Source organism: Chrysemys picta, chromosome 6 (genome assembly GCF_011386835.1).
Source record: "Chrysemys picta bellii isolate R12L10 chromosome 6, ASM1138683v2, whole genome shotgun sequence".
Taxonomy (NCBI): domain Eukaryota; kingdom Metazoa; phylum Chordata; order Testudines; family Emydidae; genus Chrysemys; species Chrysemys picta.
The window spans coordinates 119,522,207-119,538,423 of NC_088796.1; the positions used below are offsets into that span (position 1 = coordinate 119,522,207).

Below are 16,217 nucleotides of genomic sequence, written 5' to 3' on the forward strand. Positions count from 1 at the left end.
CCGGCGTCGACGGCGAGCACTTCCGGGATCGATTTATCGCGTCTAAACCAGACGCGATAAATCGATCCCAGAACATCGATTGCCTGCCGCCGGACCCTGCGGTAAGTGTAGACGTACCCATAGTCTTAACAGGGCTGTACCTCTAGTGGAAGTGCTTAGAAGGTGGTTTCCTTTGATTATGACTCCTTGGATTGGGATTTCAGAGTAGCACCATGTTAGTCTGTTCTTTTTGGATGGGGATTGTTTTTCTTAAGTGTTTGAAAAGAGTCTGGCGCATTGTGGGTGCTAGAGCAAATACAAAACAGCAACGGCCAATTGTAACCACTAACAATAATCATATACATGTAAGGGTTTATACTACCCATCTCTCCTACCCACACAGCATTTATGCTCACAACAGTCATGAGCGGCACCTTTGTAAAGTCCCAGTGATATGATGGGAGAACAGTTTGCTTACTGTATGCATCTGAAGTCTGACAGTCATTAACCATGAAATTTATACCCATTCCGCTACTCTGATGACCATCTGAACATCAATGTTGGTAGTTCAAAAACTTGAACTGCAGGCACTTACATGAAGAACTCAGAGCAGAGTTTTTGTCAATTTCCCCTTTCTGCTTGTAGGAAAGAACAGAATAGACTCAATGGGAAACAGCATTCTGTCCACTGTAAGTCCAGGATCCCATTCCACAAGTTCCTATCCAGATCCTGGAGCAACCCAAGAAGATATTGCCCTCAGGGGATCCATCCTAGGTCTTACACTGCACCCAGAGCATACTGGGATAGGACTTTGGGAGTCTAATGAGTGCTGGGTGAATACATGTAGTGCACAGCTATGAGCAATAAGGCTCATACTGCAGTTACATAGTTCATTGCAGGATTTCAGTGAGCAGTGAATTCACATGTGATCCTCTGATCACAGAGGGCAACTAGGCAGAGTTTATTATTATACGATTGCCACTATGATTGATCGATTTCCCCCCCTTCAGATAAACTGATCCTGTAGTTTCTTTATTTTTTTTTTAAATTCTTTAAACATCTTTAAGGCACTCAGCAAGTCATTCTCAACAGAACAATTGATCTTTAAGAGGCCAAATTTTGTCCTATCAACCACAGCGCTCTGCCTGTCGTGAAACACACACTGAAGAGGGGAAGGGAAGAGTGTACTTACACTGCTGTCATCCATCCTCTCACGCCTCTTAGTTTTGTGTGTTTCATAATCCTCCATGAGGGTCTGCAGCAAATTCTTGGGCCTCTGGGATCCTGCAGCCTCGTCAGGCAGTAAATCAGACTGGGAGAGGGGACCTTCTGTTGTCGGGGATGGAGGAGGCCTGATCTTCTCTATCGTCCCTGCAACGACATGAAGGGACCCCTTTCTAAATGGACAGATTCCCAAGTAGTTTCCAACTGAAGACACAGCTTGCAAAAGGAACGAGTTGGAGCAATATTTCCAGTGTGGCTTGAACAGAGAGAAATACTGAAACGTAGTCTACAAAATAATGTTTTGAAACAAACATGGCCAAAGTGAGTTTCAAGTCCCTCCTTTTCCCCCTCCCAGGCCAGACTTACACAAACATTTAAGTGATCTTATTTCATAACACCTAGCAAAGCTGTCAAGTAACATATATACGAATCTACCCTATCACTGCTCATTACTAGAGCTCTGGTTAAATCACCCCAACCCCTAATGACTCACTTCTGTGCTCTGGACATACATGCAAGCTTATGGAAATCGCTGGACTTATTTTTATTGAATCAGACACCCAAAAAACTGCACAGTGTCACAGTGCAGAGGGGCCCAAACTGTGTTCTATGGAGCACTTGCAGTTCAAGAAGGGCTGTCCAGTTACATGGTTGTGGCTCCTTCTTGTTTCCAGCTGCTAAATTGCATGAAAAGAGGTAAAAATATCTTTGATACATTTCCTAGTATTTCTTTTCCATGCAACTAGTTGCTGGTCTGTGTGACGGTGAGTGGGAGGGGAAGGTGATCTGTGAAACACGCTCTCTATTAAGATGTAGTCCGGGTGAGGGAAGAGTTTGTGAACCCCATGTCCACTGGTTAGATGAAAACACTGGGAGCCAGGATGAATTCAGGCTGTAGCTCTGACAGGACCGCTTGCTCACTAGGCAACGTGCTCATGACTTAACTACCCTAGCTGGAGAACTGGGTACAAAGCAGGCACATGGGGAAGACTGATCCTACAAGAAGACTGTTGCTACAGCTCTGTATACTGTGTGACCCCTCCAGATTCAGCCAGCGCCGCCCAGAGGATTCAGGGGGCCTGGGGCAAAGCAATTTAAGGGGCCCCTTCCATAAAAAAAAGTTACAATACTATAGAATACTATATTCTCGTGGGGGCCCCTATGGGGCCTGAGGCAAATTGCCCCACTTGCCCGCCACCCCCGGGCAGCCCTGGGAAAAATAAACATTCCCACATTTCAGCACAAACCCAGTTTTGCCAAAACTTCTTTTCAAGTCACCTTTACAAGGTATCACTGGTTCCCAGCATCAGCTAGTGCTAAAAGGCACTAAAGCTCATTAAAAGAGTTGGACAAATACTTTCCGTCAAAAAATTTTTTGGATCGAAACTATGGGTGTTTAAAAAGCAGAAAAAAAATCACGGACAATGTCTGCTTTCCTTCAAAATTTGTTGTGGTTTTTTTAATTGAAAAGCTGAAATTAGTCTGTCAAAACCTGAACATGGTTTGGGGTTTCAGAAGTGTGTGGCCAAATATTTGCTGCTTGCTGTGTTTGTTTAAAGAAACAAAAAAATTCTGCTTAAAAAAACCCCCAAAACTTTTGAACCACCTCAGCTTGTGACCAAACGCCTGAGCCCATCCAGTCAGAGATTTTTCCAGGTTTCTGATACTCTGCTGGCTTCCTTGACTCATATCTGTCTCCATAACTTTGGGTTCATTTAGCTTAGAACATAAGAACGGCCTTACCGGGTCAGACCAAAGGTCCATCCAGCCAGTATCCTGTCTGCTGACAGTGGCCAATGCCAGGTGCCCAAGAGAGAGTGAACCTAACAGGTAATGATCAAGTGATCTCTCTCCTGCCATCCATCTCCACCCTCGGACAAACAGAGGGACACCATTCCTTACCCATCCTGGCTAATAGCCATTAATGGACTTAACCTCCATGAATGTATCTGTTTCCTAGAGACTGGCTCCACGGGGTCCCTCACAAACTGGAGACGGTTACTGTGGGTTTGTCTTTAGTATAGACTATGTACATACTCCATGAACTGAGCATTTGAGCTTGTTCCAGAATCTGGGATGAGCCTAAGTTGTGAAAACTGAAATGCTCAAAATAGCACATGCCTGTGAATGGACACAGGGTGCTAAAATTAAATTAACCCAGGGGTTTTCAAACTGGGGGTCGGGACCCCTCAGGGGGTCACGAGGTTATTACTGGGGGTTGCGAGCTGTCAGCCTCCACCTCAAACCCCGCTTTGCCTCCAGCATTTGAAATAGTGTTAAATATATAAAAAAGTGTTTTTAATTTATAAGGGGGGGGGGTCACACTCAGAGATTTGCTATGTGAAGGGGGTCACCGGTACAAAAGTTTGAGAACCACTGAATTAACCCCTCTGGAGCCTCAGGGAATGCAGTGGAGGGTTGGGAGGTAGGTGGTGTAGGATATTGCTCTTCTCGTGGGGTCCCCTGTGGGGCCTGGGGCAAATTGCCCCACTTCCCCCCCCCCTCCCCGGGGCGGCCCTGGATTCAGCTGTGGACCTGCGGCTTTCTTTCTCCAGGCTGGCAGATGCTGGAAGGTCTCCTGGGAAGAGAGGTTGTATCTTATGTCACCAGGCAGCAACTCCTCTGGCTGACTCAAGGGTAGTGTCAACAGGCTGGGAGGAAGCCCTGTCTAGCCTTCCTCATCTGAAAGGATGAGGACCATGACTGCAAACCTCAGGCAAGAAACTGAAGAGCTTGGAAATAAGGACTTCAGGGCAGCGAGAAGAGGGTGGGGCTCTTTTACAGGAAGCAAAACAAATAAAGGAGAATTCTTCTGTTTAAACCTAAATATAATCAGCTACAGTGGGGAAAGGAAATGTAGAGAAAGTCACACTAACTTTCCCCTAGATGTGGAGGCTTTTTAAAACAAAACCACACACAGAAACAAATGGGGTTAATTAGAAGGATTGCGAATGGATTTTCAGTTGTTCCTTTGCTGAGACAAATCAAAAAGCCAGTAACTCACAGAACAAGTCACGGAAAGCTACGGCCACCAGAGGTCTCACACAGCAAATCAATGCATGCTGTTCAGAAGCTCTAGGCTCTCTTTTAAAAGAAAGAAATGAAATCTGAGCAAAGCCAACAGAGACCTTTAACAAGAAATCCCCTTGCTGGGCTTGGTTCATTTCTGACCCAACACGGAAAAACCCAACAACACTGATAGGTATAATGTTACAAGTCACAAATACCGAGAATCATCTGGAAACTCCATCCCCAAACCTACTGGGATGTCCCTAGAAATTGCAACGGGTCTCTGAGGCTTGTGGGATTTTCTATGCCATGGGATTAGAGTCTCATCTTGAGTAACTCCACAGACATCACGGATTTGTCTCGACGTAACAGAGCTCAGCATGAGGCCCTGGCTAGCTAGGGCTTGGGGTGTCCAAAAGAAGAGAATAAAAGCAACTCCCAACGACTGACGGAACTAATGGAAAATCGTGTCTGTGTTAAAAGTGAAAAGTTCAGGGCTTGATTCCCCACTGCATTTGAATGCTGGTGTTAAGTCCCTTGGGCACACATGTGTACTGCAGGGATGAATCAGGCCCTCACTGTTCCCAGCAAGGTCTTTTGTGATTTCTTCCTCAGGCATAAACACCCTGTCACTTTAACAAACCCTCAGAGCTGTACGAAATGCTCATAACTGAAAGCGGCTCCTTCCACCCCCAAACAATCTCAGTCTTGCCACCTGCTGGAAAACCCCGCAAGGTGAAGGCTTTGGGGATCTGATCAGAATTAAACAAAAGAAACATCGCCAGGTATTCCCCATCCAGGTGGGCCTGCCTCTGCCTTGCCAGGAGCTCTCCATAAACATCCACAAAGTCACTTCAGTTTTCTCCTTCAAATCCCTCCTTAAAACTCTCCTTTGCAGTGATGCCGACACAAATCTTGACAACAGTTAGGATGCTGGTCTGCTGTGACCGCAGTCTATCATGCTGACCAGTGCAGTCTCATTGTTTCCTTGCAGAATGTTGTCTGCATTCATCTGCTGTCTCTTATTTTATACTTGTATTGTAAGCTCTTTGGGGCAGGGAATGTCTTTTTGTTCTGTGTTTGTACAGCGCCTAGCACAGTGGGGGGGCCTGGTCCATTACCAGGGCTCCAAGGTGCTACGATAATACAAATAATAAATTCCTATATTGGCACTAGGAGCCCATCCAGGAAAGCGTACCGTTACATGTACATTTCACTGCAGTATCATCATTATTCCCGTTTTCTAGATGGGGAAACTGAGACAAAGAGGTGCAGAGACTTGCCCAAGGTCACATGGTGGCTTTTACAGTCCTTTTAAAAAGCAATCTAAGAAATCCAGAAAGCGTGCACTGCTTGTGATCCAACGATAACAAACCAGAACAAAGGTATTTGCTGACACATGGGCCTGGGTTGCCAGCTGGCGCTCGTGTGACATGGCTTGGCTTCATGTGGCTCTGTTCAGTTCTTGTGTAAAGGCTGCAAAGTAAAATAAGGAATCTTGCTCCCAGAGGAGAAACACGGGTGAGCCAACGAGGAAACTGGGAGTTAAAGGTTACGAGCCTTCGCCTGCTCCCATGGCAGAACTCCCACGGAAATGGGATCAAGCACTCAGGGTGCATGCAAAATTGCTATCCAAATCACAGCCCATCAGTACCTTTTTGGCCTAATAGCCTTGACATGTCTCCCTTTGACTATATATCGTGTTCTCTAAAACCCATAATGCCTCCTTTGGAAAGGTTACAGGCCATCAAGAAAGGGCAGAGAGCAAACATCATAAACCCCTCTCTTCAGAGTTCTGTTTCTTGGTCTTGTCAACAGGAAAAGAAATCGTATGCTGCGGTTCCGCTGTGGCTGTGATGATGGCTGACCCCCAGATTCCTGGAACTGAAAAGTTACTGGGAAATGATTTCTCTCCCCCTCTCTTTTCAGTTTCTGGGCAGCTGCGCTTCCTGTCTCATGCACTCTTTGGAGGGCTGGGGATGCTCTCGTGTATGCTCTTCCAGGGCCCGTAGGAGGGTGCTCAGCTGACACAGCAGAATTGCTGTACCCTTCCAAGTTTGGGGCTAGGAGGCTGTTTCCTGGGATGCCTGTGCCAAGCCAAGGGGCACCAGGAGCCGAGACCCTTTCCTCACTCTCCAAACATCTGGATGGGTCTGGAGAGAAATGTGAGCCTTGGTGAGGGAGCCCTCTCCCCTCTCTGGTTTTCCTCTGGGATCAGGGAACTGTTCTTCCCTCCCCAACCCTCTACATGGATAAGCAATAGAAGAATGGATTGCCCCCATCTTCCCTCACCGGATTAGGGAGCCCAGAGGGTGGAGCAGCAGGTGCTTGGGTTCTTCTCTCCCTGGGATTCCTCTGCAGGTCCCAGGGAGGAGTTTAGAAGCCAGGATGTCTTACACCTCAACAGTACTGCTAAAGAGGCCAGACAGTGGGAGTGCACAGAAGAGTGGGAGGGTGGGGCACCAAGGGTGGGCCCAAGCAAAGTACGTTCTGTTGCTCTTAGCCCCATCCAGGCTCCCTTACTGAGAAGACCCTTAGAGACAGGGGAGCAATATATTCTGAATATTAAACCAGGATAAACTATTTCAAGGGTGTCCTGTGACAAACGGGACTCTATTGAAATTAGTCAATTTAAAAATAAAGTTCAAGTTGACATTGTCCCATAAATAAAAAAAGTATTTCAAAAGCAATCACATCACAATAGTGGATCTAAAAAATAAATAAATTAATGGAGATATCCCATCTCCTAGAACTGGAAGGGACCTTGAAAGGTCATCGAGTCCAGCCCCCTGCCTTCACTAGCAGGACCAAGTACTGATTTTTGCCCCAGATCCCTAAGTGGCCCCCTCAAGGATTGAACTCACAACCCTGGGTTTAGCAGGCCAATGCTCAAACCACTGAGCTATCCCTCTGGTCTAATATCTTTTAGATCAATAACATTTCCAGCCTATATTTTCCCCTCACATGACTTAACACTGGACAAACTGTTTAACTTCGATATACAATGAAAACCGGACAATAGAAATAAGATGCAGGATGAGATTGTCCGCACTGTTTATACCAGGAGCGAATTATAAACCAGCCACATTATAAACTTCTGAAAAACAGGATTGATGATGATCATGCTGATATAACCTGACCAGTAGCAGTGCTACTGGAGACCAGTGTACTTTAGGGAGGCAGGATGTAACGGTTCCCCTGCAAACATGAATGCCTTCCGTCGCTCTAGCAAGTGTCTACACTACAGTGCTATAGTGGCGCAGCTGTGTGCTGTAGTGTAGACAAGCCCTTAACTACATCTGGCCCCTGCCTTGGTCTGCAGCACAAAGCCAGCTATGTTAATGGCTGCAGATCCTTACCCTGATGCTGAGGGGGAGTGTCCCATCCTCAGGGAGGGAGATGTACCCATTCCTTTCACAGCTACAAACCTCTCCTCTGAGACCAAGGCCATGACTCATGGTTAGGGCCCCTGCCAAAGTCACGGATTCCGGGACTTTCCGCGACCTCCATGACTTCTATAGGGAGCAGTGTGGCTGACCCCAGGGCTGGTGTCCCAGGCAGCAGTCCCCAGTCGGCCGGAACGGCTCCAATCCCCGGCCAGCCAGCTGCAGTCCATGGCCTCCAGCAGCTGGTGTCACTGGCCTTGGGTGCCCCCCCATATCGTCCTCCCCCGGCACCCTCCCCACCTCAAGATTTAATCACAGGTATTTTTAGAACAAGTCATGGACAGGTCATGGGCTACGCATTTTTGTTTATGGCCTGTGACCTGTCCATGACTTTTACTAAAAATACCCGTGACTAAGTTGTAGCCTTACGCAGGGTTCCCATCTGCCTTATATAATGTGGGATGCCTCCGGAGACAGTGCAGGGCTGATGTCCCAGCAGATGAGCCAGGGACCCAGCCAGGAAGACTGAGTGGGTCACACGCCCCACTGAGTGCTGAAAGGGTTTCATTGTGCAGCCTACGCAAGCCTGCTCCTGAGCTCTGCACTACTCCATGGAGTTTGGTTCCAAGAAGAGGAGTCCTCCCTGTCCCATCTCTGGCCAGGGTTTCTCTGTTGGCCTCATCCCATGGCTCCCACCTTAACTGCGGTTCACCTGCTCCATTCCAGATCTGAGCTGAAATAGCTATTCCTGTAGTAGTCGCGGTCACATTTGTCCCAGGGATGTGTGGCCTTAGGGTTTGAACCTACACTCACTGGAATCAACAGCAAAGCTCCCATTAAAAACATAAGGGGATGAGACTGGCCATACTGGATCAGACCAAGGGTCCATCTAGCCCAGTATCCTGTCTTCTTGCAGTGGCTGATACCAGATCCTTCAGAAGGAATGAACGGAACAGGGCAGTTATCAAGTCACTCTCCCTTGTCGTTCAGTCCCAGCTTCTGACAATCAGAGATGTAGGGACACCCAGAGCATGGGGTTATGTCCCTGACCAACTTGGCTGATAGCCATTGATGGACCTGTCCTCCATGAATTTATCTAGTTCTTCTTGAACCCAGTTCTACTTTTGATCTTCACAACATTCTCTGGCAAAGAGTTCCACAGGTTGACTCTGTGTTATATGAAGAAATACTTCCTTCTGTTTGCTTTAAACCTGCTGCCTATTCATTTCATTGGTTGACCCTGGTTCTTGTGTTATATGAAGGGGTAAACAGCACTTCCTTATTCACTGTCTCCATCCCATTCATGATTTTATAGACCTCTATCATATCCCCCATTAGTCATCTCTTTTCTAAGATGAACAGTCCCAGTCTTTTTAATTTCTCCTCATATGGAAGATGTTCCATACCCCTAATTAATTTTGTTGTCCTTCTCTGCACTTTTTCCAGTTCTAATATATCTTTGTTGCGATGGGGCGACCAGAACAGCATTGACTTTCAAGGTGAAGGATCAGGGCCTTAATGCACTTGACTTTGGTTCTGCAAGTCCCAGAATTTGCCATGTTATTTGACAGTGTAAAGGTGTGGGCAGTTCCCTGCGCACAATCCTTGTGGTCTCGTGGTGTTGTAAGTGTTCCCACCTTAATTCCCCTGGCTTGGGGTAGCAAGAGATTTAATTTGCAGCCCAGGTGAAAGAGAAAGCCAATACACACTAACAAAATAGCATATCCTCTTTTAACAAGGCTCCAGGACAGAAGCAATTACAGTTAGATTGGTCTCCTAGAGCCTGAGAGAAAGCCACCACCACCCACTGCAGCCTATGTGTCTTCTGCTTCCCTCTTAGCAAGCATCCTCTTTGCGTTTATATAGCCCACTTGTAGGGTGCGGTGGGGCCTCCTTGATTGAAACCCCAGCTTGTCCCTTAAAGTGGTAATACAGTCCTTCACAAACAGGATCTTGATTGCAAGCCCAGCTTGTCCCTTAAAGTGGTAATACACTCCTTCACAAACAGGATCATTCTCTCTCTTCCAGTTTAAATGCAGTGTGTGCACCCAGCTGGTGTGCTGTGAAATAGTGGGGAATGAAAGGAAGGCCGAGGAGAAATTCCACAGATAGTATTGGCACTTGGGACAAATTCAGTAGCCACTATTAAGAAGGCTGCAGCTACCAACAGCCACCAAACAATGGTACTTGAGATACTCAGCGTGGGGGTGGGGGTGTGCATACAGAAAACAATTGTATTAACTGCGTAGAAGCTGTTGCCTTGTTTTACGGTGACAGCTACACGTGAGGAAAACCATTTCAACAGAAGCTACTTCAACAAAATGGCTTCTTGCCGGATTTTTTTTCTTCTTCTTTCGAAACTGTTTTCCTCATGGATTGTGGTTGCCATTAAAAAGGCAAATTTGCCAATAGTTAATAGACAGTTACCATCCTTCTTTCTTATTCTTTGAACTGGAGTCAATGACTGCCCAACTCCCAGGGCCTCAGAAATACCTAAAAGTGCAAGCAGCAGCATTCTGACTGCAGACGATCCCTAGCACCTGGCCAACCACGGCAGCCGGGACCAGCTGCAGTTGAGCCCTTGTTTCTGAGTTATGCATGTACGAAAAAAAATGCCTCTCCCTTTCTTTTTGAAGGGTCATATATTTTGGCTCCCGATCTTCCCTTCCTCATGCTTGCACAAATAATAATAAAATGACTCATCCACTTTTGTTGAGACCTCCCCCTTCCCTTGCCTCCAAGTTAATCTTTGGAGTGAGACTGAAATTGAGAAATTTCAGCTGGATAGTAATTTCTCCGAGGGGGAAAGAAAGGGGGGAGAAAAAGAGGTTTTAGACTGAAGTGGTTTTTCTATGTAGGCTTATGGTAGCTATGGTGGCAAAGAGAAGTTCCCATGCTCAGATTTCTCAGCACTTTAGGGAAGTCATTATCTCAAATTTAGTGAAAGTACAATCATCATTAGCATTTTTAAAAACAACTGCCACAGACTTGGGTTTTTATTCTGTACTGAAATCTTCCAAACGAGTTAAAAATAGTCTTTGCAGTTCATTTCTAAGGAGGATTAATTAGCAAGGGAATTCACAAAAAGAAAGGTATTTACACATCAGATACAGCTGAGTTTTGGCATGCAAGGGAGGAAGATACAACTTGCTTTCTGCCTCATGAACATCAACAAGGAACATAAATGGCAGCTTGCTTAGGGAAAGCTATGACTACCATGAGGCATCAGTCACATCCTGTTAGGGATTTCCCATATTCACTGATGAAACATCTGGTACACAGAGATGGTTTTGCTCTAACCAGCTTTCTCACTAAAAGCTGCGTAAAAGCCCTAGCAGAATAAAACCTTGTGACTCTTAATTCTTTGACAGCTCGCATACCCATATCCTTCTATGGACAGCATGGTCAAGGACAGAGAAAGGAACGGACATTTACAATGATGCTCATAAGAAAGGTGTGAAAGATGCAGAAAGCAATTCTCTTGTAACAACGCAAACCAGATTTTCAAAGCTCAGTACACAATCCACAGCATAGTTGGGACGTGGCTTGCATTTCTGGGTCACAGCCTATATGATTCGCTAGTGCTTTTTGGGGAGCTACCCTGGCACCGCTGCTGCCGCCCTTCAAAAGGAAGGAGCAACATACTTTGGAGAGGAGGCAGGGTAAAGTGAAGAGTGACTTCTTTAATTTATAGAAACAATATTTTTCTGTTGAAGTAACACCTTCAACCGGAGGGAGTCCATAACGCTACACAAGCTGCATGCATCCAGCACCAATGAAATGCAGCCACCTCTGGGATGGGGAGTGGGAGACGGTGGGGGAGACTATTTGGATTAAGAACACCAGGCCCCTTATTTTACAAAGAAGCCCCTGCAGTGAAAACAGGACCTCACCCAAATTATCTGAATGCAACTTCGTATATCATTCCTGGAAGCAGTATTGCCAATCCCAAGCATCGAAAAATTGTGCGTCAGGCTCCCCAGTATCATGAGATGGGCTTAAATATCATGAGCTTTAAAAAAAAATGTTGGGGTTCTTTTCATTTTCCTGTTGATCCTTCAGAGATCAAAGCTGCAAGCTTTACAAAAAAAGCTGAATTTCTTTTATAATCATATGACTCCAGGAGCTGGGGCTTTAAGAAAACCATCCAAGGGCTAGTCCTCAGCTGAAGATCTGCTCCCAAGGGTGAAATACTTGCTTTACCTAAGCCAATGGTAAAAACCTCTTTTACTTCAATAAGGCCAGGATTTCCCCTCAGGTATTGTGAGAGTTGACAGCATTTGTAGTAGGGCAAAGGTCTGAGCTCACCTTGCTTGGGTTATTTACCTTCCGTTCACAGTTGCCAACTTTCACGCGGTAAATAAGCACCCTGACTTTCACAATAAGCCAAAAAATCAAGCTAATCCCATTTCAAAACAAGGCCAAAACAAGGTATTCCCCAAGAACCCCAACACTCTATGTGACTAGATCCTCCCCGGCCTGCAGTCTGGGACTGTGGTGGGCCCGCTGTGCACCCCTAACTCTCTCTCCCCCTTGTCCCTGCTTGCCGGGAGCCGATCAAAAAAAAGAAGCAACGAGCCACAAGCCAAAAACTAGCCAACAAGCAACTCACAAGCCAGTTAAGCCAAAAACAAGCCCAATTTCTGCGTTTTTTTCGCAGGTTTGGCATGTCTGCATTCATTCTATTAGAATCACAGAATATCAGGGTTGGAAGGGCTCTCAGGAGGTCATCTAGTCCAACCCCCTGCTCAAAGCAAGGGTTTGGGGCAGGGCCTCAGTGGTTCTCAGCCTGCGGCCCACGTAACAGCCCACAATGATAAACAGGTTGAGAATCACTGATCTAGATAGATAAGTTTCCAGCCAGTAAAGTAATGAGAGTTTGCGACTTGTGAGGAGAACAACATAGAATGCCAATGTGTTTCCTATTTCCTCTGCCAGATATTGTGTAAAATTAAATGTAAACCCCTCTCACTTCTAGCTGCCGTACAACAGAGAGACCATAGAAAACCCACCCCCAGCATGCTAAACATACAAACTAGGAAACTTATCCAGCCAGACCTGGTGGAAGGAACTCTACGTTGCAGGCATATTACATTATAATACCGGGTACTCATTGGATTTCTATGCAAATTTTTATTGAGTAGTCCAGCACGATAATTACTGCAGCAAAATCATTCTTATGTTTTTAGTTGTTCAAATTAGGACTTGGCCCTATGGAAGGGATCCCATGGTGCAGACTTAGCCATTTGTAAGAGGGGCTTGTGTACCCCAGCATTACCCACCTTTCGCAAGGACCATCTTACTCACATTTTTTTGAGTTCAACAGTGTATAACTTGGTAAAATAGTGCATATACTCACAGGGCCTGAGCCCAAGCCCAGTGAAGTCAATGGGAGACTTTCCGTGGACTTCAGCAGACTATGCATCAGGCTTAAAATGGACAGAATGGTCCAATAAAAGCGGCCAAAACTGTTTTAAGTTTTTTCCCTGTTTGGGTTTATTTATTTATTTATTTTTGTCTTTCACAGTGGTCACACACTCAACTTGCTAGCTTTGCCTTAGATAAATAGAGGTGGTTACCTCACTATTTGCAGTATTCCCTCTGCTTACCAACACTTACTACAGGGAACACCTAAAATTCACCAAATATTGAGGTAGTGTTATTTAGAACAGTGGCTCTCAACCTTTCCAGACAACTGTACCCCTTTCAAGAGACTGATTTATCTTGTGTACCCCCCATTTCACCTCACTTAAAAACGTACAAAATCAGACATAGAAATACAAGTGTCACAGCACACTATTACTGAAAAATTGCTTAATTTCTAATTTTTACCATATAATTATAAAATAAATCAATTGGAATATAAATATTGTATTTACATTTCAGTGTATAGTATACTGAGCAGTATAAACAAGTCACTGTCTATGAAATTTTAGTTTGTACTGATTTCACTAGTGCTTTTTATTTGCCTATTTTTACAACAGGTTACATATCTAGATGAGTTGATGTATCCCTTGGAAGACCTCTGAGTACCCCCAGGGGTACACATACTCCTGGTTGAAAACCACTGATTTAGAACCACTCTTGCTCCTGCTGAGTAGTACTGATTTCAATGGGACTACTCACTGAGTAAGGCACAATTGTAGCATGCATAAGAGTGGCAGAATCAGGCCCTTTGTTATCTAAGGTAATTGGCAATTTTTAAAATATCAGTGGCTTCACAATACGCTCACATTATGTATTTTTCTCCTAAATTTATGTCATAATACAAACTCGGTTCCCTAAAAGGGAACAAGTATCTCTTCATAATTCACAAATGCTAGGCTCAGAGGAACAAAAAGAAAGAACTAGATTAAGAGATGAAACATTGGGGGACCAACACGAGTCTCAAGTAAAGCTGTTCCATCTATCATACTGCAGAGCAGAACAACAACGACATCTCTAAGTACAGGGAGGCTGACGCCTGTGAAGTCTCCTCAAAAGGATTTTGATGGGTTTACCCCTCTCCACTTTAAGATTAGTAACCAATTCTTCAGTCTCCACATGATCACTCCAATCCCATTCTGTTGAGGGTGGTATGGTGGAATATTAGTGCTGAAAGGAGAACATTGCCATTTTTGAAGAAAGAGCTAATTTGGTTGCAGTAACAGCACAGGTTTTCAGTGGTTCAGTCTGGAAGTCTCTACAAATCTCAACCTACAATCAGATAAAAGATCTGGAATATTCTACATGAGCTATTTCGGTAGATTTCCTCCTGTGCGGTAAGACAAGAGAATCACCCCTATAACTGGTCGCTAATGAAACCAGGTTTATGGCCAGGACCTGCCCCTGCAAATATAAAGATTAAAAGCAGTTATCTCAACCTCTAAAGATCCCACCCATCAGCAACAGTTAATTACATACATCTCTGTATTTTATGCTGCTTCTCCCAAGATTGCAAAAAAACACCTTTAGTCTGTGGGCTAACAGGGCAAGAAAAACTAGGATGACATGTAGGGATTCATCCTGGAACACCAACTTCGAGTGGGCTATGCTGATTTATACCAGCTGAGGATTCAATCCATGCTGGTTAAAATACAATTGATCATGGGCCTTTCAATGCGATTTTGCCAGAGTTCTTTTTCATATCTTTGTTTGGGGAGTTGCTTATGCATTGGGGTGGATTAACTACCCCCAAGGAACCATCAGTTCCCATCAATGCTGCCTAAAACAGAGGCCTGTTCGAGCAACGCAGGCTGTGCCAAAGGAACAGAGATCTTTCTTGAACTTTCAGTGCTAGGACATGCTTAGAGAAACCTGTCCAAACTGGCTCGTTCCAAATATAAATGTCATCTTCCCATAAAAATATAATTTATATTTGGCATCTCAACATTAAAAACAAGGTAACTATTTGTTGCCTGGAAAAATAAGAGTAAGAGAAACACACACTTTTCCAGCAGCGCTATTCAAATAAATATTAGATTCAGCAGTCTTCCCAAAATACTTACAAATGAAATGCAACCAGCCCCAACCGCATTTCTCCTACCTGGAGCTGCAACCGAAGCGTTTTTTCAAGGCAGGGGCCAACATGTCTTATCTTGTGTGGTGTTATCATATTCTTTGGTATAGGTTAGTCAAACAAGTTACTGAGCTCACTACAGGGGTAACTGAATGAAATTCTATGGCCTATGCTAGGCAGGATATTAGACTAGAGGATCTAATGATCCCGGCTGCCTTAAAACCTCAGAATCTTTGTTGAGTCTTTAAAATTAATGGGCCAGATCCTCTGCTGGTGTAAACTGTCATAGCTCCTTTGGAGCAAACAGAGCAGTGACAATTGACACCAGTAGAGGATCTGGTCCCACATTTTAGCACATGGGATAACAAACCCTGCAGGATCATAGGGCAAAATATTCTATTTGGTTCAATTTATGGAGCTTCCTCTCCATATTGTTTTTTGGGATAATAATAGCACTTCAAAGAAGTTACCAACATCTGGTACATTTTTTCTGCCAGAAACACAGACCAAAACCACACTCTTTACATAAAGGAAACAAAAATAAATGTTAGCTATTTATGTTATGGATATCGTTCACATCTGGATTCACTACAGGAGTGCAATCTAAACTCAACTCCTGTTGAAGTCCACATTGACTTCCCTGGGAACAGGGACCATGGTAATGGGTTCCTCCAATGAGAATTCCCCCCTACTGGGAATTGGCCCTCCAAACTCCTTTCAAGTTTCTTGCTTCTGATTCCATCAGTGGAAAGGAAAACAAATTTGGATCAACATTTACATCTTCCCCTAACTTTAATGAAACTTTTCCCCCATTGGATCTCTGTTAATGAGACATTTAGAATACTGTTGGACCATGCAGAGTCTATAGCCATAAAGAAGACCTGCAAAGAAAAATAATTGGGCTTGTGTCATTTCTGTCTTTTTTATGATGTATGAAGGCGGCCTTTGAGTTTGTTTTTGTTTTGGAGAAGTGGGGGCAGGGAGGGAGATTTTCTGCTGCTTTTAACCATTAAAAATAGGATCACTAGTGCAATTACCACAACAAGAAACAAGAGAGCGAAAGACGAGCCACCGAGACAGGAAGGTAATTTTAGTCAGTCTATTAAGAACTTTGTTTACTT

The 16,217-nt window shown here is 44.7% G+C and overlaps 1 protein-coding gene across 21 annotated transcripts in view; it reads right to left on the reverse strand.

Annotated features, from left to right (window-relative positions):
- Positions 1-16,217, reverse strand: part of PALM2AKAP2 (PALM2 and AKAP2 fusion) — a 498,698-nt gene that overhangs the window by 15,887 nt on the left and 466,594 nt on the right. For 20 of the 21 annotated variants that reach the window (XM_065550548.1, XM_024109973.3, XM_005292152.5 and 17 more), the window contains one exon: positions 1,172-1,350. The exons of the other annotated variant lie outside the window; for it this stretch is intronic. In XM_065550548.1, the coding sequence (XP_065406620.1) occupies positions 1,172-1,350 (179 nt within the window). The remainder of the gene's footprint in view (positions 1-1,171; positions 1,351-16,217) is intronic. 21 annotated transcript variants of the gene reach the window in all.